Consider the following 23,204-nt stretch of genomic DNA (forward strand, 5'->3'; position numbering starts at 1 on the left):
TTGGGCCCCTTATCTCTTCTTATGGGTCACAGATTTGATTCTAGATTCAACCATCGACTTGGAGGGAAGAATTCCAGCTTCAGTTTAAAGTCTCATGGGCTGAACTTCACAATGTTAAGATCAGCATCTTATCCATTTCACCTGTGAGCTTCCTTTCATCATATTCTTTGAATTCTGTACTTTCTGTATGCAATGTGTAAGTATTGGTCAGTATTTTTTTTTTAAGTTGTGAACTCGTACAAGAGTCCCGTCCATATAGACAAAACCCCAGTAGAGTTAGCATTAGCGAAGACAGTCATAAAACCACTTTCAGTCCACAGGCCATTTAGTGGTGGCCAAAAGTATTGAGACTAAATTGAAATTCAGTGTTTTAATGACATAAAAAAAATAATAAAAAATTAGATACTAGACAATCAAGTCTAATAATAATTAGTTGGTTTTTTTTTATGCAATTTTAATGAAATTGCTATTCAAATCAATATTTAGTATATGAAGTCCTTTATTGTGCAAAACCTTCTGGATACGTCAAAAAGACCACTGCCGTATTCTGGTGTCTCTGGTGTCAAAAAGAAGATTTTGGAAGAAGGTTTTTTGATTCCTACTGTCTTTATCATTGTCCAATAGTTTTAGGTCTGGAGAAAACCCAGGACGTGAAGCTACAGAAGCCGCACACCATCGTCACATACCTGTAGCCGTAGCTAGTTGTTCAGTTAGCCTAACTAGCACAGACATCACCTGTTTTGTGCACAGAGAGAACTTTAATGCATGAAGCACGTTGTTTTATTGCTTTTGGCCACCACTGTCTGGATAATGGTTCATATGAAGCACACAAAAAATATTGCTGGTCTCATATTTATTATGTGAAAAACCATATGCACTCGATTCATTATGGAAAGCTGACCAGTCAGAGAGTTCAAGGCTTTATACAGGCTGGTGCAGGAGCAGCGCTGCTGATTGTGTGTTCGGCTTCATCCCCATCAGCAGTAATAAATCATCATTAAAGGAAGACGTATTAATTAATTAAAAATCTCCTATTCTGTTTTCTATTTTATTTTTTTCTTCTCTTCTCTTATCTTCTCTAATATAAACATAAATATTTAATAGTATAAAATGTATATTCATGTACATGCTGGCCAAACTGGGACAACTTGGTGGTTGTGGGATTTGAACCTGGGACCTTCCGAATCGTAGTCCAATGCTTTAACCACTGAGATAAAGCGATGTACTGTATTTAGGATCGATTGTTGACCCCTGACCTCTCACCCTTGCCTCTAATCCTCTAATAAGTTTGCAGGTCCTACAGTCCCCTCGTCCACTCGCCCACTCCACATGGCTTTATTTGATGCTCGGGTGAACAGACACGTCATACAGACTAAAGCTTATACATGTGTTTAAAGAGTCACTTTTCCTCTTTTCCGCCTCGTCAGAACGTTCCAGCAAAGTGTTCGCTCTGCAAATCCGTATGTTAAATAAAGAGCTGTTAGGTTTTAGATAGAGACGACTGCTCCTGACTGATAATTTAAATTTCCCTACTTCTAAAGAGGACCTGCTGAGGTTTGAGTTGTGCTGCTTATACGAAGGAGGCCGGCTCGTATTTATTTATTTATTCGTTCGTTCATTCATTTCTTTTCAATTTTCTCCTCTTGCCAAGGTTGGCTGTAAATTTGTCTTTAGTCTTAAGTAAACAGCAGGCTTTTGAATAAAAACCCCACAGGGCACAAGAGGTGCGCCAGTAAACATGGCACTCTGACCTTCTCTAGCCTGTCACTCAAACACTCGGGCTGGTAAGAAAAGGTTCCTCTGACCAGCCATAAAGACGGGGTTTATCAGGAGCAAAGCGTGCTTCTCCTCATCATTGGGTTGTGTACATCACTAAAGTGTGTCCTCGCTCATTCACTCGTTCTTCATTCACTTGTTTGAAACTTTTGAACCTCATCCTTTCTTACCACTTAAAAAAAAATTGTTTGCTTTGCAGAATAAAGCTTGATTTTCTGATTTACTTTGTCCTCATGGTTTGATGAGGAGACATCGGTCTGGCTCACTGCCCAAACTGTTCTACCACCAATCTGTGGAGGCATGGTCTAGGCACAGCCTCGTCTCTCAGCTTCTCTTCTCTTCTATTATTTTTATATTTTCCCATCTTTCTCTTCTCTTTTTTTCATTCCTTTTTTATTCTGTTTTCCTGTCTTCTCTTTTTTTTCTCCCATCATCTTTTTCCCGTCGTCTCTTCTCTTCTTTTTCATTTTTTTCACCTGTCTTCTTTTATTTTCTTCTCATGTCTTCTCTTCTATTTTTCCTCCTCTTCTCCTGTCTTTTCTTCTTTTGTCTTTCTTTTCACTTCATTTTTCTTCTCCCATTTTTTCAATTTTTTCTTCTCTTTTTTTTTCTTCCTCTCCTGTGTTCTTCTCTCTTATATTCTCTTCTCTCATATTCTTTTTTTCTCTTTGTGCATTTTCTTCTCTTAAACAACTTCTCCAATTATTATTAATATTTTTTTATATTTATTTCTTTACTTGATTTGATTTGATTTTAGTTTAAAGTATTTGTATCTCCTGGCACAACAATGCAATCTATGTCTAATTTTTAATTAAAGTACATGTGCTTAAAAACAAGAGCTGAGATGTTTGTTATTACATCGCTCTTCTTTTACTTTCTTCTCTAATAAATGACCGGTCCTTGGTGGCGTGTGGTTTCGGGGTCGTTATGAAACCACAACCGCCCTCTTCCCCCCCGCTGATCCGACTCACCTGAAGCTGATTTGTGTGAAAGACAGAGATGCTGTCATGCCCGCCACACTCTCCACTCCGCGCTCTCCTCCCTCTCCTCCCTCCTTGTCTCTGTCGAGCGCTGCCGCTGTTCTGCTTGGACTGACTCCGGTCCTAATTGGCTGCCTCTCTGGTTGGCACCAGTGCCCGCTGCTCACCCTGGCAGCTAATGGGCTCCTGCGGCCGCTCGTTCTCTGAGCTACGGCCGGTCAGGAATGATGGATGGATGGATGGATATAGGCGAGTGTCAGGAAAGCTGCTGTCTGACACCGACGCTTGTAAAGTGAGTTCACAGACCAAGAAGCAGGAGGGTGAGTTTGGGCTGGCGAAGTTCTAGACTCTCTGTCTAACTCAACTCTGCTTCGGGAGTTTGACTTAAATTGGTGGGCTTGGCCCCACACTTTACCATCAGCTGAAATGAGTGCGCCCATTTACTCGTACTTGTTTAAAAAAATTATACAGATTAAAAAGAAAATCAAGGGTTGGGGAAGAGATTTTATTGATCAATCAATCCCCTCGGTCTTGTAACCGCTTTCTATTCAAGGCTTCCGTCTCCGCAGGTGTGATCTCTTGCAGCAGTTCATTACCTTGATGCGAGCATGAAAGATAAGCAGCGTGCTGTTCATGATTTATTTATCCATGTGTTTATTTTTTATTGTCTGCGGGTGTACCTGGTGCTGAAAAAGCTCAAGAAAGAGCGTAAACAGAAGCGTTTAGATTTCTGCAAACACAATTTCAACTGATACTCTAATGAAGGTGAAAGTTTCTTAAAGAGAATCATTACTGCTGACGAGACGCGGATTCATCACGACGAGCCTGAGAGTAAACGTCAGAGTTTCCATTAGCGGAAACATCCCCAATCACCGATCGAGAAAATGTTCAAAAGTCAAAACCATCAGCTGGAAAATTCATCAATGTTTACAGTTTTCTGGGATCTCATCTCAAGGGCCAGAAGTATTGGAACATTATTGCTGTAGGACAAAAGATTCAACAATCAACAGTGCTCGCTACAGTGAAGAGCTTAAGACTAACCTTCGAGAATCGACAAACTAAAGAAAAGTAGGTGTAGTTCTTACGAATGAGACTAGACATCTGCCACTCAAGGTCAACGGTAAGAATTTTATTCGCAAACCACACCTGCCTTTTCCGGTTTTGTTTGACGCTTACTACTGATTGGATGAGACATCTGTCACTCATGATGTATAGGAAGTGCTGCAGTCTCACAGATGTTTATATGCCTTAAGGCTGTTCTTCCTGTATATCTTGAGTGACGGATGTCTCGTCCAATCAGCGATATGAATTTTATTTGCAAACCATATCTACCTTTTCCGGTTTGTCTGATTGTCATTGTGTTTTCTGATTTGTTATTTTGTCTTGCAATTCACGGCCGCCGTAACCCTCCCTATAGTCCTGATCTTGGGACAGCCCTACGAAGACTCGAAGATTCACTTCTGATGAAGAATTGACGATAGCGGCACATTCGTGGTTTGCAGCTCAGCCTAAAATACTTTTTATTAACGGAATACGAAAGTTTGTTTAAACACGGACAAAGTGTATTTAAAAGCAAGGAGTAGAATTTGTAAACTGATGTAATTCCACAGCCAGAGTGGAGATAAAATTTGACTCACCCTCATGCATACATAATAATTCAACTGAGAAATGTTTTTAGATTAAGGCAAACACATTTATGAAAAGTTAGCGAAACTACCTGGCATGATCTCATTTGTGTAACACTTAACAAACCCCTTATAATGTTACCTTTATTACCAACCACCTTTTTTGTTTTTTCCTCCACAGAATTATTCCCTAATAGACGCTTGTTTAGCTACTAATCCCGGTCACGCGCGTTTTCTCTAAACACGGCAGTGGACCAACCCTCGTGTGCGACACGCTGCGTTTCAGTTCTCGCATCTCTGTCAATAATAGACGACTCCGGCTTGTTTGTTTGCTAAGCTGAAAATCCCTGCGCAAATTAAACCAATTAGCTCTCTCCACGGCGGAGCCGAGCGAACGCAGATAATTGCTCCGAATGTGAGGAGGGAGCAGCTTCTCCATCTCTCTTTTTTTAAAAATAAGAACCGCTCAAGACGCAAGCAAAGGACGGCGATGGCGGCCATCTTAAAAAAAACAAGGGTGTTTGTTTGTTTTTTCAGGGTTTTTTTTTGGCTGGGTGTCAATTCTGACAATAAAACAATAATAATAAAGCACTAGCATTTGTGTTAATTAATGTGAAATTTATGTCAGAATATTAAAAATAATTATATGAAATTAAAATCCCTAAAGATGTCTAATTGAGCTAGACTAACATTCTTGCTCCGGATTTGCTTTCCGTCAACATTTGAGAAACGTTTCGAACAGACAGCTTGTGGGTGTAATAATACCCGAGTGCCATCTGGATACCTTTCTGTACTTCCTGCTCTGGTTAGCAGCAGGCACGGCGGCGTAGGGAACATAAACAGAGACCTTCAGCACGTTTCCCTTTTACACCGAGGTTTCTGAAACTGCGGGAATGAGACTCTTGTTCAACTCCTTTACTGTGTGAAATCGTACTGTATCAGTGGGCGGGGTGGCCAAACACTTGTAATATAAGAGTATCGTTTAAAATTCTCACACTAATAGAGGATCGGGTGGAAAAAAGAAAAAAAAAACATCCGTAGCTGCTCCTGTGGCTAAATTATGGGCAACAAAAACAGCTGAAAAATATTAAAATATAAAAATTCGAGGAAAAACCTAAATATGTTTAATTTTTACATGGTCTCAGACAGATGTTCTTGTCCTTTTGAAAACCCTCAGGAGCCTCGTTGTCTTCGTCTTCCTCACTCCAGTAATCTTGGAAATAAGAGTCGTTCTGTCCGTCTTCACGGTGCATCTAAACTCTCGTCTCTGTTTTTTTTTTATGATGGTGATGATGATGAATGCGCAGGAGTACAGCAGACAATTTGACATCAGCTATTTGAAGCAATCACACTTATCTGTCCAGGGGTTTCATTTTTCCCGTATTTTCCCCATTTCTTAAACAAGTTAACACTCAAAGCTTCCTTAAGTTGTGTGTGTTTGTGTGTGTTTATGCTTCAGTCTCACTTTATTTCAGTTCCTTTTCCAGATGTGCTGTTTCAGTGTCTATGTAAATGAGCTACTGCTGAGCCACACCCCTCAAAGGATTATAAAACCGAGCAACAAGCAGAAGGAGGAGCTTTTCTTATATAAGGTCATAATAGAGGGAAAAAAATCTAACTGGTTTGTTTAGATGCTGGATGATAGAAAAAGGGCAAATAGCAGGAAATGTGCTTTGTTTGTTTGTTTGTTTTTACACACAGAAACAGGGACCCATCTGAACGACAGAAAATGATGAAACATTGCATTTTGCACAAAGCCAAATAAAATAATTTCAGTATGTTTTAAAAGTATTTCTACTATGAAAGATTAGACTGCAAAAAGTATATCATCAGCAGACAAAAACCTCAGTGTGTACGTATGTGTGCGTATATACACTCACCCAATATCGGTGAGCTCATTTAGCTGGATTATAGTTGAGACACGGACCCAAGTCGAAGTCGTCTCATTTAGCCCAGGGATTTTGTGGCCTTTTATTAACAGGCAAATAAATTCAAACAGCAACACTGGCGTTTCACAAATACAGCGGAGCTGACGTCCCTGAAGGAGAGAAATTAATTTGCTGCTCAAACTCTCTGACCGAGTTTCCGAGTGCTGACTGTGACAGAAAAAGCAAAGCCAATGGTTTGTACTCGCTGTCCAATAATTAGCAATGTTAATTCAGTAATATCTTTCTGTAATATTCATTGTAGGTTTATGCAGTTTTCCTTTACATAGAATGGCGTACGTGTCCATATAGGTGAACATAGCATCCTTTATTTACTATGATGAGGGCACTGCACATAAACAAGGCAAAGTATTAGTTGGTGTAATGTAGCGTTCATGATCAAGTAGGAACTGGGAAGATCCAAACCACAGCTAGTTATCAGTTTCCATCTCCATAGTGTTTCCTGATTTCTATCTTTTTTCACACTGTAAAATAATCCTGAAGGCGTTTATTTAAAAAAAAAAAAAAACACACTAATCTCCTTTAAACAGTTGATATTGTGATGTATTTGCTACGTACGACTTGTTAATCCTTCATAACGGCTCTAATCTGAGGTGATGTTTGTTATTAATTGGTGATTTCTGAGGTAACTGGTACTGTAATTTTAAATGAACTTCTCCAGGTCAGTTTTGGTCTTGTTTTCCTGGGAAGGTCTTTCATAAGGGACAGTTTCATCATGGAGCTTGATGGGTTTTAACACAAGAATCTTACTGCAAGAACTGTTCCAGAACAGCTGACCGTCGTGTCTTATAATAACTAATGACCGTTGTAGTCGTTGCTGTTGTATAATTACCTAATTCCATGTGTGTTATTTCATAGAAATATTAAAATCCAGTTTTGTTGTAGAATGAAGAAAATTAATCACTGAACAAAAACAAAGGAATTTGCAAGTGATCCCAAACTTTTTAAGCACTAGTGTACATCAAAAAGCACGAGACTTCTCCGAGTTGCGATTTTGTGAACGGCGACACTTTAAACCTGCCGTGTGATTTTAACATGTTTTAAGGTTTTCAAGCAGTCTCTTGTGTTTATATTTAGCATTCATATCGCTGATTCCTGAGCCATATTAGATCATTAAAATGTTGACCTTACAATATTTGTTACCTTAAATCAAACTTCTCGGAATTTAAGATGTGTAGGAGTGTGGTTATGGAAAATAGCGTAATTTACTTACATCAAATCTTTAATTTTAAAGCGTTTTCAAGAGCATAGCATAAAATCTCCGCTTTTTTTTTGTTTTTTAAGTTTTTAAGAGCAAATGAGGAAAGTCCCTAGGACTTATTATCTTTTTCAGTGACTAAACTGCTCTTTGTAAACAGCCAGACTTTAAGTATTTTTATTTTATTTGCGACTTTATACGACTGAGTTCATCTGAGCGCTGATTTGCCTTCAGTACGGGCCTCTAAGTTAAATAATTAGTTTACAGTTGTTGTGCATGGATTTTAAGGCGGTGAGAGAGGAGGCGGGGCTTAATATGAGTGAGTTCAAGATATGTTTTCATTGGATCATCTGCTGTTTTATTATAAATTTGAAAGAAATGTCTCCTTTGGTAATCTTTTTTGTATCCATTCTCTTTTTTTCTTTCTCTTTTACACACACACACAAACCTACTCTTTTGTTCTTCTTATCTATTGGAAGGAAAGTTTATCCTGAAGGCAGCAGTCTCACGTCACACTGAGCACACTTTGCATCTGCGGACCTCTTCTTACGGTCTCCCTTTTTTTTTTTTCGTTTCTTTCTCTCAGATCTCTCAGATCGCTCCTCTCTGCTCGGGAGCTGCAGTGAGTGTGTGTGAAACTGCCGTACGATTAGATTTCCCCTGCAGGTTTCTCCCCAATGGCCACAGCAAAGATAACTTTGTACCGCAAAGTGCTTTATCAATCAGTTAATACCTCGGGCCAGCGTCGAGTTGATTTATCAATCCAGCCGATCTGAATTCTTATCTCACCCGAGCCGTAGCGTTGCCCGGCGACCGATGGAGGCGGCAGAGACGCCACACTCCGCTCTTCCCACGCCGGGGACGTCACCAAAGCGTGGGAAAGGAAGGATTTACTGTATCATTGTTTTTAAGGCGAGCTGGAACTTATTGTTTCTGTGAAAGTGTACAAAATTTTTTGCCTCTTTATGATCAATAAATCTATAAATTTGAGGAAGATAATTGAGATATTGCAGGAAACTTATGTTTGTTCACACTCTAAACTATTCACACACTGCCATCCCGTGTGGTAGGAGAGAATTATTTGCTATGTTTGTTTAGAAATAGTAATAATGACCGATGACAGATGCAGTAACAATGCAGCTTTTTGTTTAATTTAATCTGAAGGTAAAAATTTTACTCTTGTATTTAAAGTTAGCTTGTATAGTTTGAATGCCGTGCGTTATAAGGAACGGGCGACATTAATTACTTTATGTTGAGTTCAGTCGAGAAGCTGATGAATGAAGTTTATAGTTTATTAAAGGTAGAAAACCTTCAAGTTATAACAGTTCAAGGTCTTAAAATTGTAAAAATGTTATATTGAATCTGACTATTTGTACAATCGTGATACTTATGGAATCGCAATATTAATTGAATCAGCACAGAAGTTTTGTGATAGTATCGTGTCGAGTTCTGATTGGTGATTCCCGTCCTGTGTGTGTGTGAATAAAAGAGTATAGTGTACAACTATAAAATATATATTTTTTTTATTATAAATAAAAACAAGCAATCTGACTGATAGACAGAATGTAAGGTGTGTGTGTGTTTCTGTAGGACAGCAGGTGTGACTGAGACCTCTCTCTCTCTCTCTCTCTCTCTCGCTCTCTCTCTCTCCTAATAATAAAGGCCTTCTTTATAGATCAGTGCTAATTAGATCCGTCCTCACACTCATAGTTCATTATTTTGTTTCAGAGGACAGGCGCCACAATCACAGGGGACAACCATTCTGCCCGGACACACCTCTATGAGCTTGACCTTTCACCTTGGTGTATCTTTCCTCCCCATTACCCCTTTTTTCTTGTTTCATTGATGGCTAATTCTCAGCTCTCGGCCCTGCAGGACGGACAGTTCACACCCCTGCCTTTCCTGCATGTTTGGCTAATCTGGTTACTTCCACACACTGTGTATGAGCAGATCTCCATATTCCTGTGGTCTTGACCTTTCCCGAACTGTGAAACTCCCCAAACACCTACAGCTGAATCTCACACACAACTAGTCACTGATATATTTAACCTTCTTAGGGCAGAATACCAGTGGCCTGTCCTTTGACCTTTGCCCTTTGCCCTGTGCCTGCTGGACAACTCTCGCTTAGTTGTCATGGGTTTGTTTTGCTAACTCAGTTGCCGGTGATGTATCCGAGCAACTTTGACCTTGGGCTGCCATGGTTACTGAGCATGCATGATAAAAGGAAGACAATTGAACTTTGTTAATTTTGAGGTTTAGTTCATACAACTCGTAACTTCTGTCATTCACGATTTACTTTAATGCACGTTACTAATACGTTCTGGTTCCTATAACGGCTTTACTTAACATTAAAGGTTCCATTCATTTAATTTATTCAATTCAATTCAATTCAATTTTATTTGTATAGCGCTTTTAGCAATTTTCATTGCCGCAAAGCAGCTTTACATAGTCAAAAGAATTATTTAGGTTTGTATGAAATGTGAATTTGTATGAATCAAAATGGTCAGTTTGTCCCTGGTGAGCAAGCCGAGGGCGACAGTGGCAAGGAAAAACTCCCTGAGATGGTAAGAGGAAGAAACCTTGAGAGGAACCAGACTCAACAGGGAACCCATCCTCATTTGGGTGAAACAAAAGCAGTAAATGATCTGCATTTATACAGTGTGTAGGGTGGGAGGCAGTTCAGCTATAATAGCTGATGTTAATTGATGTTAATATGGAGTCCAGGTAGTTATTGAAGACCCAGGTAGACTTGTAAGAAGTTCCAGTCATGAACTATCGAACTGTCAAGTCCCCAGAGAAACAGTTGCCAACACCAGTCAAGGCCAGAACCATTTTCTAGGTAGAGAGAATCATTCCCAGAGATCAGACGCATCCCAGAGAGACACACGGGGCATCCATGTGACGAGATCTTCAGCCAGAAGCGGGGCACCAGGATGGGTCAGACAGCTCCGGAGGGCAGAGGGAGTCTGGATCACTGGCAGCTCAGGAACGACATGTGTAGCTCGACAGAGAGAGAGAGAAAGAGTGAAAGGGGGGGACAGGAGGAGAGAGGAAAAAGAAAGAGGGGGGGAAAGAGAAGAAGAGGAGAGATGGCAGTTAGGTATGGTGAGTGAGGAAGACAGCATCCAAACATACCAGTTTACCATAATACTCTACGTCCATGAGTCCCCCAGATCTGCTCCTTTACCTATGGCAAATCTATTTATAAAAATGCTCGGCTAAATAAATAGGTTTTTAGCCTGGACTTAAACACTGAGACTGTGTCTGAGTCCCGAACACTATTTGGAAGACTATTCCATAACTTTGGGGCTTTGTAAGAAAAAGCTCTGCCCCCAGCTGTATTTTTCATAATACGCGGTACTGACAAGCAGCCTGCATCCTTTGATCGAAGTAGGCGTGGCGGATCGTAAGACACTAGCAGTTCGCTCAGGTACTGCGGCGCGAGACCATTTAATGCTTTATATGTCAAGAGTAGTATTTTAAAATCAATGCGAAATTTCACAGGGAGCCAATGGAGTGAAGATAAGATAGGGGTGATGTGCTCATATCTTCTGGTTCTGGTGAGGACTCTCGCTGCTGCATTTTGGACTAGCTGAAGCTTATTTATGCATCTAGCTGAACAACCAGACAGTAAGGCATTACAATAGTCCAACCTAGAGGTGATAAAAGCATGAACTAGTTTTTCTGCGTCGTTTAGCGACAATAAATTTCTTATTCTGGCAATATTTCTGAGGTGAAAGAATGCTATCCTGGTAATATTATCTACATGTGCTTCAAATGAAAGGCTGGAATCAATAATCACACCAAGGTCTTTCACTGTTGCATTTGATGGAACAGAAAGGCCATCTAAAGTTACGGTATGATCTAAAATTTTACTCCTAGCTGTATGCGGTCCTATGACCAGAACTTCTGTCTTATCCGGATTTAGCAGAAGGAAGTTAGTTAGCATCCAATTTCTTATGTCCTGCACACATTGCTCAATTTTAGTAAGCTGTTTTTTCTCATCAGGTTTTGCTGAGACATATAACTGTGTATCATCAGCATAACAATGAAAACTAATACCATGCTTACGGATTATGTTGCCCAGAGGAAGCATGTAAAGAGAAAAAAGCAGTGGACCTAAAACTGAACCCTGCGGAACGCCAAACTCCACTAGAGAACATGCAGAATAATCACCATTTAAGTCTACAATCCTGACTGATACAATCCTGACTGATACAGTTCATGTATGCCATTCCTATGTATATATGAGCATAGCTGCTCCGCTACTATCTTTTCCAGGATCTTAGAGATAAAGGGGAGGTTTGAAATTGGTCTGTAACTGGACAGCTGACAGGGGTCGAGGTCAGGTTTCTTAATTATTGGTTTGATAACTGCTAATTTAAAAGATTTTGGAACATATCCAATGCTGAGTGAAGAATTAATTATTCTCAACAGGGGTTCTATTATTGCTGGTACTATCTGTTTAAGAAAATGTGTCGGTACAGGATCTAATATACAGGTTGATAAATTTGAAGAAGAGATGAGTGAAATTAGTTCATTCTCTTCAAGGGGAGTAAAGTATTCTAGGTTCTGGTCTGACATGGCTAGATTAACATCTGCATCAATTACATTGTTCGGTTTCAAAACCTCAATTTTATGCCTAATATTTACAATTTTATTATTAAAAAAGTTCATGAAGTCCTCACTATTGCATGATGTTGTTGTGGAGATTTCTCAGATAAATTCTGGGAATTTATCTGTCTGTCTGTCTGTCTGTCTGTATCCCTTGTATCATTCATTTTTCATACCTCAGACTCCTTTTATTTCAGGTCTCCTTTTGTCTATGTTAATGAGCCACACCCTTACAGAGACCAGCATAGCTATCATACAGGGGGAGGGGCTTTTCTTATATGAGGTCACAAGAGCTGAAAAATCTAACCGGGTTGTTTAAGCTCCAGCTAATACGAAATGGAAAAAGGACAAAAAAAAAAGAGGCATGTGTTTTTCCTTGCGTTATTTTGTTTGTGCACACGCGCAAGCACTCACACACTCACACACACACACACACACGCACACACGCACACACTTTGGAGACGCATCTAAATGTCTATAAAGGATAAAACTGACTTTAAAGTTCCCTTTAAAGGAGGGAGTCTCCTGTGTCGACCGTTTGAGACAATTACGAGACAGTTTTTTTAAACTTCCTGTGTTCATGCTATTGAAACAATTCCGCTAGTCAGCATTGGGATTTTGCTGCAGCTCAGGTCACACGTGAGAGACTCGATAGGAGTGACGGATGTTACTGGATGAGGATGAGGAGGATGAAGAGAAGGAGAGCAGGATTTATATGGCTCTCTGTTGTTCCTGAAACAGCATATCACCACCACCACCACCCTCACACACATTTACACACTTAAACTACAGAGCTCGGCTAATTAAAATCTCTTAATTACTCAGCAGCAGCTAATTGATGTTCCACCAGCCCGTCTTCCACCGAAACAATCCATTTCATTTCAACTCCTCTCTTTCTCTCTCTCTCTCTCTTTCTCTCTCTCTCTGTCTTACCAAGTGTAGAGAGTCAGAGCTGCTTTTAATGAACTCTTCTAGAGTTTCTTCTGCAGGTTTGTTCTGAAATGTCTAAATGCTTCTCCCCCTGACGTTTAGACACAAACTCTTCTCTTCTCTCCTCTTCTCTCCTCTTGTCTGTTCTCACCTCGTCTTGTGCCCGCTCTTGCATCAAATCTTCTCTTCTTATTTCATATCTTTTTTATCTTTCCACAACTCCTCTCTCTCCTTCTCATCTTGCCTTTTACTTTATTTTCTCTTCTCTTCTCATCTTGTCTTTTTTACTTGGTTTTTTTCCCTTCCTTTGTCTCTTTGTATATTGTCTTTTCTCATCTATTCTTGTTTCTTTTTTCCTTATTTCTTCACTTCCCTTCTCCTCTATTCATGTCTCCTTATTTTTTTTCACATGAACTTATTTCATCCCTCTCCTGTCTTTCACACTTTTTTCTAGTTTTCTCATCTGTCCTTTTTCATTTTCTGTTCTCTCCTTTTCTTTTCTTTTCTTTTCTTTGTTTTTATTCTTTATATTCCCTCTTCTTTTTATTTCCTCTCCTCATGTTTTCTCTCAGCTTTCTTCTTGTCTCTTCTTTTTTCTCTTCTCTTTTTATTAAAACTATTTTTCCTCTGATCACTTCTCATCTTGATTTATCTGTTTATCTCTTTTGTTTTCTTCTCGTCTTGCCTTTTATTCTCTTCAAATTTTTTTCCTTTCTTTTTGTCTTTCCTCATGATTTTTTTTCGTATCTATTTTCCTATTATTCTTATTTAAAATTTTTTTTTTTTTACTTATACCTTAACCTTCTTGTCTCTTTTCTTTTATCCCTCCATGTTGTCCCTCTTTTCCTCCTCGGACCCCCCCCCCCCCCCCTTCTTCTCTCTGATCTCCTCTCCTCTTTTGCTTCTCTATACTCTGGATATAATCCACACGTCTTTTCTGGAGTGGTGGCAGCCATGTATGATAAATTTACTCTATTGTTGTCTTCCCTTTCATTCCGTAGCTCATCACCTCCTCCTTCTCCTGCACTTCCTCTTCCTCCGCCTCCTCCTTTTCTGCGTCTCTGGTCCTTTGCATGTGTAGTTCACTTCCAGTTGCTTGTGATAAATTGCCAGGCCTGTTCTTCATTAGGGGGCAGAGTGGGGCATCATGGGTGGTGTAAGTGGCAGTGTTTTGTTGGGGTTGTAAAGTGATTAGATGAGCTGGGCGGGGGTTGAATGGGTTTAATCAGATGGAAGTAATCCTGACACGTCGCGTGACGGAGTGACAGCCATATGCCCCATCTGATCTATTGTGAGAGAGAAAAAAAGAGCATGAGAGAGAAAATCCCTGGATGCACATAGATGTCTGCGCCTCCCCGCTTTTAATTGCGCATCGGTTACGCTTTTTATCTGTCAGGCTGCGAAGGCAGCTGCACTGAGAAACGTGTGTGGAGCAGAGTCAAGAGGAAGGTCAATCACAGAGCCACTTCTTTTTTTCTTTCCTTTTTTTTCATACGGCTGCACAGCTGAAGCTCCACATGGACGGCTCAGTAAAACTCACCCACGCAGAGGCCTGGAAAAGACCAGAGACCTGAGTGTGTGTGTGTGTGTGTGTGTGTGTGTGTGTGTGTGTCTACGCACATCAGGAGGGTTAGTTAGGAGAAGCAAGGGCAGCTGCACTCTGCTCTCTCTGCTCTTACTGCATTCTCATACGTGTGTGTGTGTGTGTGTGTGTGTGCCATGATCATATCTCACATTAGCACAGGAAAAAAAAAAGGAAGCCATACTGCGACTTTCATTCATTCATTCTTTTGTTTATTTATCTATTTATATCACTTCAATATATAATACTACATTAGTATTACATTTGCTTATTTGTTTGTGGGTTTTACATCATTGTGTATTTTGTTATATTCATTATATAATATTCTAGACTTTTACTTTTATTTATTTATTTATTTATTTATTTATTAGATTTATTAGAAAGATACTTTATTGATCCCAAAGGAAATTTCAGGAAATTATTATGCACTTTTATACACGCTATACTATAATACATTTTTTTTTTTTGTTTAAATTTAGTATCAAATATTGTACTAGAAGTACACGTCCCCTGATTTCAAATTCAAATCAAATTCAAATTTTATTTGTCACATACACAGTCATACAATATGCAGTAAAATGCTTACACGACTGCCAGTGACTTTAAAAAAAATAATAAAAGCTTGTGCATAACAAAATAAATATGAATAAAAGAAATGCGTTAAAAATAAAATTAACTAGTAAAATATGCTGTACAAAGTAAAATATACTGTAATAAAAGAAACACATTAGAAAATAAGATTAACTGGTGAAATGTACTATATAAAGTAAAAATATACTTTACAAATAAGAACAGAATATCAATATGAAACAAAATATCAATATAATATAAATAATAGAAATATAAAAAAAAGAAAATAGAAATAAAAATTTGTCAAAAACAGAAGTTTGAAATGACTGGGGTGTGCAAATATGCATAAAAAGTGACTTTGTAATGTGCCTTATTTAAAGTGATTTGTGCAGTGGTCCATAGATGAAATATAAATATGTAGAAAATATAAAATATAAATTTGTAGTGCAAAGTGTGCATGAGTGTGTCCAAAGTGGCCATGAATGTCCAGACAGTGTTGGATGTTACAAAAAGACGGTATTAGTCCTATGTTGTGTTGTGGTTGAGAGACCGTATCGCCTGCGGGAAGAAGCTCCTCCTCTGTGTTGGTCTTCAGGGAGCGGAATCGCTTCCCAGATCGCAACAGAGAGAACAGTCTATTGTTGGGGTGGCTGAGGTCCTTCACTATCTTCATGGCCTTGGTCCAGCACCGCTTGCTGTAGATCGAGTGCAGATCAGGCAGCTCGGTGCGGATGATGTGCTCAGCTGATCGCACCACCCTCTATAGAGCTCGTCTGTCCTGCATGGTGCTGTTCCCGAACCAGGTTGTGATGTTTCTTGTCAGGATGCTCTCTATGGTGCAGGAGTAGAAATTCCTGAGCACCTTGGAGGGCAGTCTAAAGTCTCTCAAGCGTCTGAGGTGGTAGAGAAGCTGCCGGGCCTTTTTCACCACAGTGTTGATGTGACAGGACCATGTTAGGTCCTGCGTGAGGTGAACACCGAGGCTGTCCACCATCGAAAGCTGTCCACTCTCTCCACTGGGCTCCTGTTGAAGACTGGGGTCTGGTAGTTCCTCTCCTGCTTTGTACAATAGTCCACTATCAGCTCCTTTGTCTTGCTGACGTTCAGGAGGAGGTTGTTTTTCTGGCACCATTTTTCCAGATTTCCAACCTTCTTTAGGTAGGCCGACTCATCGTTGTTGGTGATCAGGCCCACCACGACAATGTCGTCAGCAAACTTAATGACCGCGGTGGAGTTGGTAGTGGCCACGCAGTCATAGTTGTATAAAGAGTACAGCGGGGGGCTCAGAACACAGCCCTGGGGGGCTCCAGTGCTAAGAGTGATGAAGGCTGAGACATGACCGCCCATCCTTACTGCCTGCGGTCTGTCAGACAGGAAGTTGGAGATCCACTGACGCATACAGTAGAGGAGCTGAGTCCCAGGTGCTTCAGCTTGGTGTTGAGTGTGGAGGGTATTAAATGTATAAACTGATTTCTTTCATCGTCCAGTTTATCTCCTTATTTTATGCATCTTTTCTTGGTTTTTTTTTTTACTTACTTGATCTCATTACCCGGTTTATCACCAGACCCCCTCATTACCCTGGTGTCTACTAGTTTTTGTCCACACTAAGTTTACTTTATCACTCTGGTATCTCCACACAAGGTTAATTTAATCATTCTGGTATCTTCACGCCTGGTTTATCTCATCACTCTGGTATCTTCACACCTGGTTTATCTCATCACTCTGGTATCTCCACACCTGGTTTATCTCATCACTCTGGTATCTCCACACCTGGTTTATCTCATCACTCTGGTATCTCCACACCTGGTTTATCTCATCACTTGGGTATCTCCACACCTGGTTTATCTTATAACTTGGGTATCTCCACACCTGGTTTATCTCATCACTTGGGTATCTCCACAGCTAGTTTATCTCATCACTTGGGTATCTCCACACCTGGTTTATCTCATCACTTGGTATCTCCACACCTGGTTTATCTCATCACTCGGGTATCTCCACACCTGGTTTATCTCATCACTTGGTATCTCCACACCTGGTTTATCTCATTACTCGGGTATCTCCACACCTGGTTTATCTCATCACTCGGGTATCTCCACACCTGGTTTATCTCATCACTCGGGTATCTCCACACCTGGTTTATCTCATCACTCGGGTATCTCCACACCTGGTTTATCTCATCACTCTGGTATCTCCACACCCAGTTTAGCTAATCAGTTAGGTACCTGTTGTATCACATCACCTGGTCTAGTCGGATTTAGGCTAATTATCCTACTGTATATCTGGTGATAAGCGTAGCAGTGTATAACACGCCTAGAGCGCTGCCGTGTTCCCTCAGCCGGACAGTTGTTTTGTCGGTGTGGATTTTATTACTATGGGCTGAGAATATCTCTCTCGGAGAAAACACCATCTCAACTCTGATTCCTATCACTCAGTTGGGATTGGATTTAGATTAGATTTTTCTTTCATAAGCACATTTTCTTTCTTCCCCTTTACAAATGTGGGCCTTGCTTTAGTCCACTGCACTCTCTGTGTATGCAAGAGGGAAAGCAAACTCTCGCTCTCTCCCTCTCTCAGCAGCTTTTAGCGATAAGACTCGGAAATGTCATTTAAAGAAAAATCTGTTCTTTTCATAGCCTTTTGCTTGCATTTTTCCCATTTCCTGCTCTGTTTGCAAAATGGGATGATGAGTAGGGTAAGGCACGACTTAAATTAAATCAGCAGGTCTGTGTCTTTTTACTCGTTTACTGACCGTCATGATTTGTGTGTCGCTGGAATCTCTTCATAGTAGAGTTTTCTGACAATTGCCATGACGATTCACCTTAAAAAGTATTGTATTATAATTATTAGGCTAATTACACACGTGTATTGATTTTTGTGCAAATGTTTACGAAGCACAAGTTCATTAGTCGAGTGAGCTGGAGGTCGCTATTTAGATAAATTTATGTGTACGGGATCTTAATTTCCACTCTGGGATGTGAGACTGGGAATCTTGAACTCGTTCCCAGAACATGTAATTTAGCTTTGCTTTTCGGTATCTTTGTCCTTATTTTAAGCTGTTTTTTATTTTTTCACCTTTGTTCCGCTAAAATGCTTGTAACACTGAGTTTGACATTTTCTGTCATTACACAAACTTCACATCAGTCCGCCGATTAGGTTTAAACCCAAGTCCACAATGCAGTCGAGTATAGATATCTTTCTCAGACAAGTCCGGAAAGAACATTACTTAGCACTTCATCATTTATAGAACTGAAGCTTCTCGCTTCTGCTCTTCTGATAGCGACTGTGAGCATGAGCTGAAGGTCAGGAGAGAGAGAGGAGCGATAGAGGAGCCATAAAGACTCTCTATTGTCCTCCTGCTGATTTTATCCTCCCATCAACCCTTTCAGCACACATTCTGATGACACACTGATAAAGACCGGTCATGAACTGATGCCCTTGGAAGGATCCGAGGGCAAGACGTAGACGTCCATAGGACCTAATGCATATTTATAACAATATAATGGAGCTGTCTAACACCCTAACAGCCTTTCATTTTTTTTCTTCTTTTGTCCGGATCATCTAAAATGCTAGAAACAGAGGGTTCATTTATTTAAAAAGTCAAAGTGTTAGTTAGAACTTTTAAGGGGCGATATTAGATTAGATTCATTTCAAGTTTTTTTTTTTCCTTTTTATATTTTCTGTTTTCAACCTCTTTTTAGTCTGACGGTCTTCTTTTGGATGCTGTCTTTGCAGGCGAAGCAGCTGGAGGAGCGAGATCAGCAGCTGAGGAAGCAGGATGCCTTCTACAGAGAGCAACTGAACAAACTGGAGGAACGGGTACGGATTAATAATCTTTAGTCAGCTTGATACTGTATTTCCACAGACAGGATGTTGTAGATTAATTAATTCGGAACAACCTGGAATCGATAATGAAACTTTAACCCCACTGTGTTTTCTGTCCATTTCTTAGATTTGATGTAGTAGCTACAGAACCACACTCGGTTCTGAATTCTGTTACTGTAACGCATTTACAGGTTGTGTACAGGTAGTAATATTTATGAACAGTCCAGTTACGAATTTCTGCAGATATGAACTGACCGCAGTTCTACAAACATAGATCAGCGAATCACGAAAGTAGCTCACGTGTGCTGTACAAAAAAAAAATAGACACTGCAGTGCACCAGATACCAATATTTACAATTATATACAATATTCTTAGTGTGTAAATGTATGTATAAAATGTATAAAAGTTCGGTATATTGTGTGAGTAGGAGGCGAGTCGGCCTCACTGGTTTAAATGAATCATCCCGAAAACACAATGAAAGAATATGGCCATCCTGTAAAGCTGTCCTGATGGTGAATAATCCTAATTTCAGAAAATCTTAAAATTCTAAATTCAGAAAGTCCAATACAGTGGAAAACAGCTCTAAAATAAAATGGCTTCCATGATTCCCCTCGTGATTGAAAGGCGCAGAGACCTTGGAGTTTCCTTAGAGGAACAGTTACGGTTTTTGACCAGATGATGTTAGTGTGGGGAAAGGAAACATAGATTTAGTCACGTGGATTGGTATGCTTTACATTGTAGATTTTGTGTCAAAGGCATATAAGACTGACTTTGTCTGATATGAAAAAACAAATCCTACTTATGAACCTGCTCCTGGAACAGAACGCGTTCGTAGGTCGGGGACTACTTGTATCTAGCTATTTCTTTTTAACAAGTTAACCCTGATTCACGCTTCTGCATCAAGTCTACTCCGTAGGTCACATCTAACTACGTACTCTACAGTGTAGCCAGACGTGCACCTCCCCAAAAGTGTGACTACATGTGATGCAGTGCAGTGACGCAGTCTGCAATAGCTGCAATTGGTCCTTCTGGTAGTGTCACTTACCTGTCTGCTTCTTCTTTTTCTACTTTTTCCTTTAGTTTCAGTAAAAGTAACTGTAGTTTGCATAGAAACTCTATCGCCACATAGTGGTCAGTCTGTGTAATTGCAGAGCAACACAGACACACCAGCAATTTAACAATAAAATTCAATTTTATTTATATAGCGCTTTTAACAATGGTCATTGTCTCAAAGCAGCTTCACAAAAAATTAAAGAATTGTTTTTTTTTAGAAAAGAAAAGAATGAGGTCACAACAGGTTGAACATCTGATCAGCAAGTTAAAACACATACAAAAAAAAAAAAAAAGAAAAACCAAATGAGGAAAAACAAGGACTGTTTTCTTTTGTTTGTTTTTACTTAATTCAGAGACGATCTTGCAATGATCTTCGCCCCTTTAAAAGAGGTGTGTCTAAGCTTCCCGGCCGCCTGCTGGAGGGGTGAAAGGGTGGGGCGGTTTCTGACTTTGACGAAGTGACATTTGAGGTGAAATTCAGGGGGTTCACAGGAACCGGGTCGTCTTTTAGTCTCGGGTCGTCTCGTGTTTATTTTGTCCTTAACCAGTCGTCCTCCTGCTGCAGGTCTCTCCTGCTGGGTAAGACCGAAAGAGGGGTTCACAGCCCTTCACCTGCAACCGTTTGTCCTATAACACACACATACTCATACAATCCCTGGGGAGCAAGCCCGTCGTGCAGCGCTCTGTGTGTGTGTGTGTGTGTGTGTGTGTGTGTGTGTGTGTGTAAGAGAGTCTGGTCTGACCTATTTTAAATGGGGTCTGGTATTGGTTGAGGTGTAGTTGTGAAAGTGCTGAAGGAGCGTTTTTTTTCCCTCGCCTCCCTAAAGCAGCCGTCCTTGTCTCGTTATTAATTGCACGCTGTGTTGCTTTAGTTTAGAATATCCTCCACCGAATCCCTCAAGGTTACCAACAAACTTTATCTACTTCAAACTTAAAATAGAGTCACACTACTCGCCCACAGGGAATGGATTAACTGTACAAACCACATGTAGAAGAATGAGTAATAACGATACACACGTTCTGATGAGTTACGTTACTGCTGTCTGAGAGACTTAACCGTTAAAGCTGTCGTAAGTGTTTTGTGATGAACGTTACAGTGTCATTGACATGGATCTGCTGTAAAAGAACATCTCTCGGAGTCTGATATGATCGTCATCTTTTCCTAAAAGACTGTGGAAACCGCTTACTGCCCCTTTAAACCTTAAAGCGGACAATGATGAGTTCTATTCTGGATCTCCTGCAGCAGGACACACTTCAGTTCACGCGTATCGCATTAATAAAATGTTTCTCTCATCCTTTTCTTACTATTAGTCTCTCTCACCTCTCTCTCAATCTCTCCTCTCTTGTTTTCTCTTTTCCTTACTTCTCACTTCTTCCCTCTCTCATGCCTTTTTTCTCTTCCACTCTTTTATATTTAAATTCTCTTTGTTTCTCCTGTCCTATTTTCTCTTATTTCTCTCTCACTTCTTTTTCTTTTTCTTTGTCTCTCCCTCTCTTTCACTTCCTCTGTCTCCTTCTCTCTTAATCATCTTCTTTCCTCCTTATTTTCTTCTATTTCTCTTCCTCTCCCCTCCTCCTGTTCTCTTCACCTTTTTTCTTCTGCTCTGTCCCTCTCCCCTCTCTCCTCCATCCTTTTTGTTCTCTAATCCTCCTTATCTCTTTTCTCTTTCTCCTTTCTGTACTTTTTGTCCTCTTCTCTCTCCTCTTCCTTTTTAGCTCTCTCTTTTCTCCTTCTTGTATCCTTTCCTTCACTTTCCCTGTATTGTATTATATTGCACTCTCTAACTAACTTTTTCCCTCTTTACTCCTTTTCCCTTTCTCTCTTTTCTTCCCTCTCTTGTTCTTTATTTTACTCTCTTTCCTCCTTCTCTTCCCATCTCAGTCCTTGTCCATCTCGCTTTTCTTGTCATCTCCTTTCTCTGTTTTGTCTTCTCTTATTTTTTCACTCCATTTTATTCTGTCCTCCTTTACTTTTCTTTAATTTTCTCTCTCTTCCTTGTATCATCATCCCTTTACTGCCCTCTTAATTTCTTCTGTCTCTCCTCTCCTTTTTTTCTCTTAGTATTTTCTCACTTTCACCTTTTTTCCCCCCTTCTCATGGCTTCTCTCTTATGATTCAATGTTCAAAGTTTTTTTTATTGTCATAACAAATATTTACATTTGTTTTGGAAAAAAAATATATGAGAGAAAAAAATAGATAAACAGAAATAACAAGAAGAAAAGATAAAAACAGAGTAGTATAAAAAAAGTAATAATAAATAAGTGTATATAAAATAATAAGTACAGACATTTAGTTTTGCAGGCAAAGATCTCTCTGTCTCTCTCTCTCGTCATATCTTTCTCTGTTTCTCTTTCTCTCATGTTCTCTCTCCCTCTTATGCTCTCTATCTCTTTCTCTCCTCTTGTATGATCTTTCTTCTCTGTCCTCTTTGTTTCTTTTCCTTCACTGTCTGCCTGTTTTCTTCTTCGTATTTTCCCGCTACATCTCATCTTTCTCTTCATCTTTTTCTCTCGTCCTCTCTTCCTCTTCCTCGTGACAGAGGCGTTATTGATCTTCTCCTGCCTCATAAATCAGCTATAGATCCTTGTTCAATAGGCAGAGCGGCGTGTCCACAGCTCAGCGTCACGTCTCACATACAGACAGAGCGGGAGACCCTGCGAGCCGGACCCGGCCTCAGGTCTGAGCCCCTATGGATTTATGGATCTGGGTCGGTAAGATAAATGTGCTAAATGTCCCAGGCCTCGAGTGGAGGAGAGAGAATGCTTTAAAACAAGCGGCACGGGGAACGTGAGGACGCTGATGAATGAAGCGTTTGATTGCTGCCGGTTTCGCCCGATCCTCCTCGCTTTGCTTAAAAAAAAAAAAAATTATTGTCTGGCGCTGAGGCGCAACACTTTTCAGACAATTTACAGCGTTTGAGTTTCTGCTCACCGGAGGCTGAGGAACGCAGACAGGAGTTTAATCATGTTCCTGCAAAATGATCTAACAGAACATCTTTGCTCGCTTATTTTTAATTATTCATCAACACGTGTTGATCAGTTTGGGCTTTCATGTCAGGATGGGAGCTGAAATTTGATTGCCTCCATCTCTCTCTCTCTCTCTCTCT

The 23,204-nt window shown here is 40.1% G+C and overlaps 1 protein-coding gene across 1 annotated transcript in view; it reads left to right on the forward strand.

Moving 5' to 3' along the window:
* Nucleotides 1–23,204, forward strand: part of chchd3a (coiled-coil-helix-coiled-coil-helix domain containing 3a) — a 99,671-nt gene that overhangs the window by 47,634 nt on the left and 28,833 nt on the right. The window contains exon 5 of the mRNA XM_053508113.1: nucleotides 18,954–19,037. Within this exon, the coding sequence (XP_053364088.1) occupies nucleotides 18,954–19,037 (84 nt within the window). The remainder of the gene's footprint in view (nucleotides 1–18,953; nucleotides 19,038–23,204) is intronic.

This window comes from Clarias gariepinus, chromosome 12, assembly GCF_024256425.1.
Source record: "Clarias gariepinus isolate MV-2021 ecotype Netherlands chromosome 12, CGAR_prim_01v2, whole genome shotgun sequence".
Taxonomy (NCBI): Eukaryota; Metazoa; Chordata; class Actinopteri; order Siluriformes; family Clariidae; genus Clarias; species Clarias gariepinus.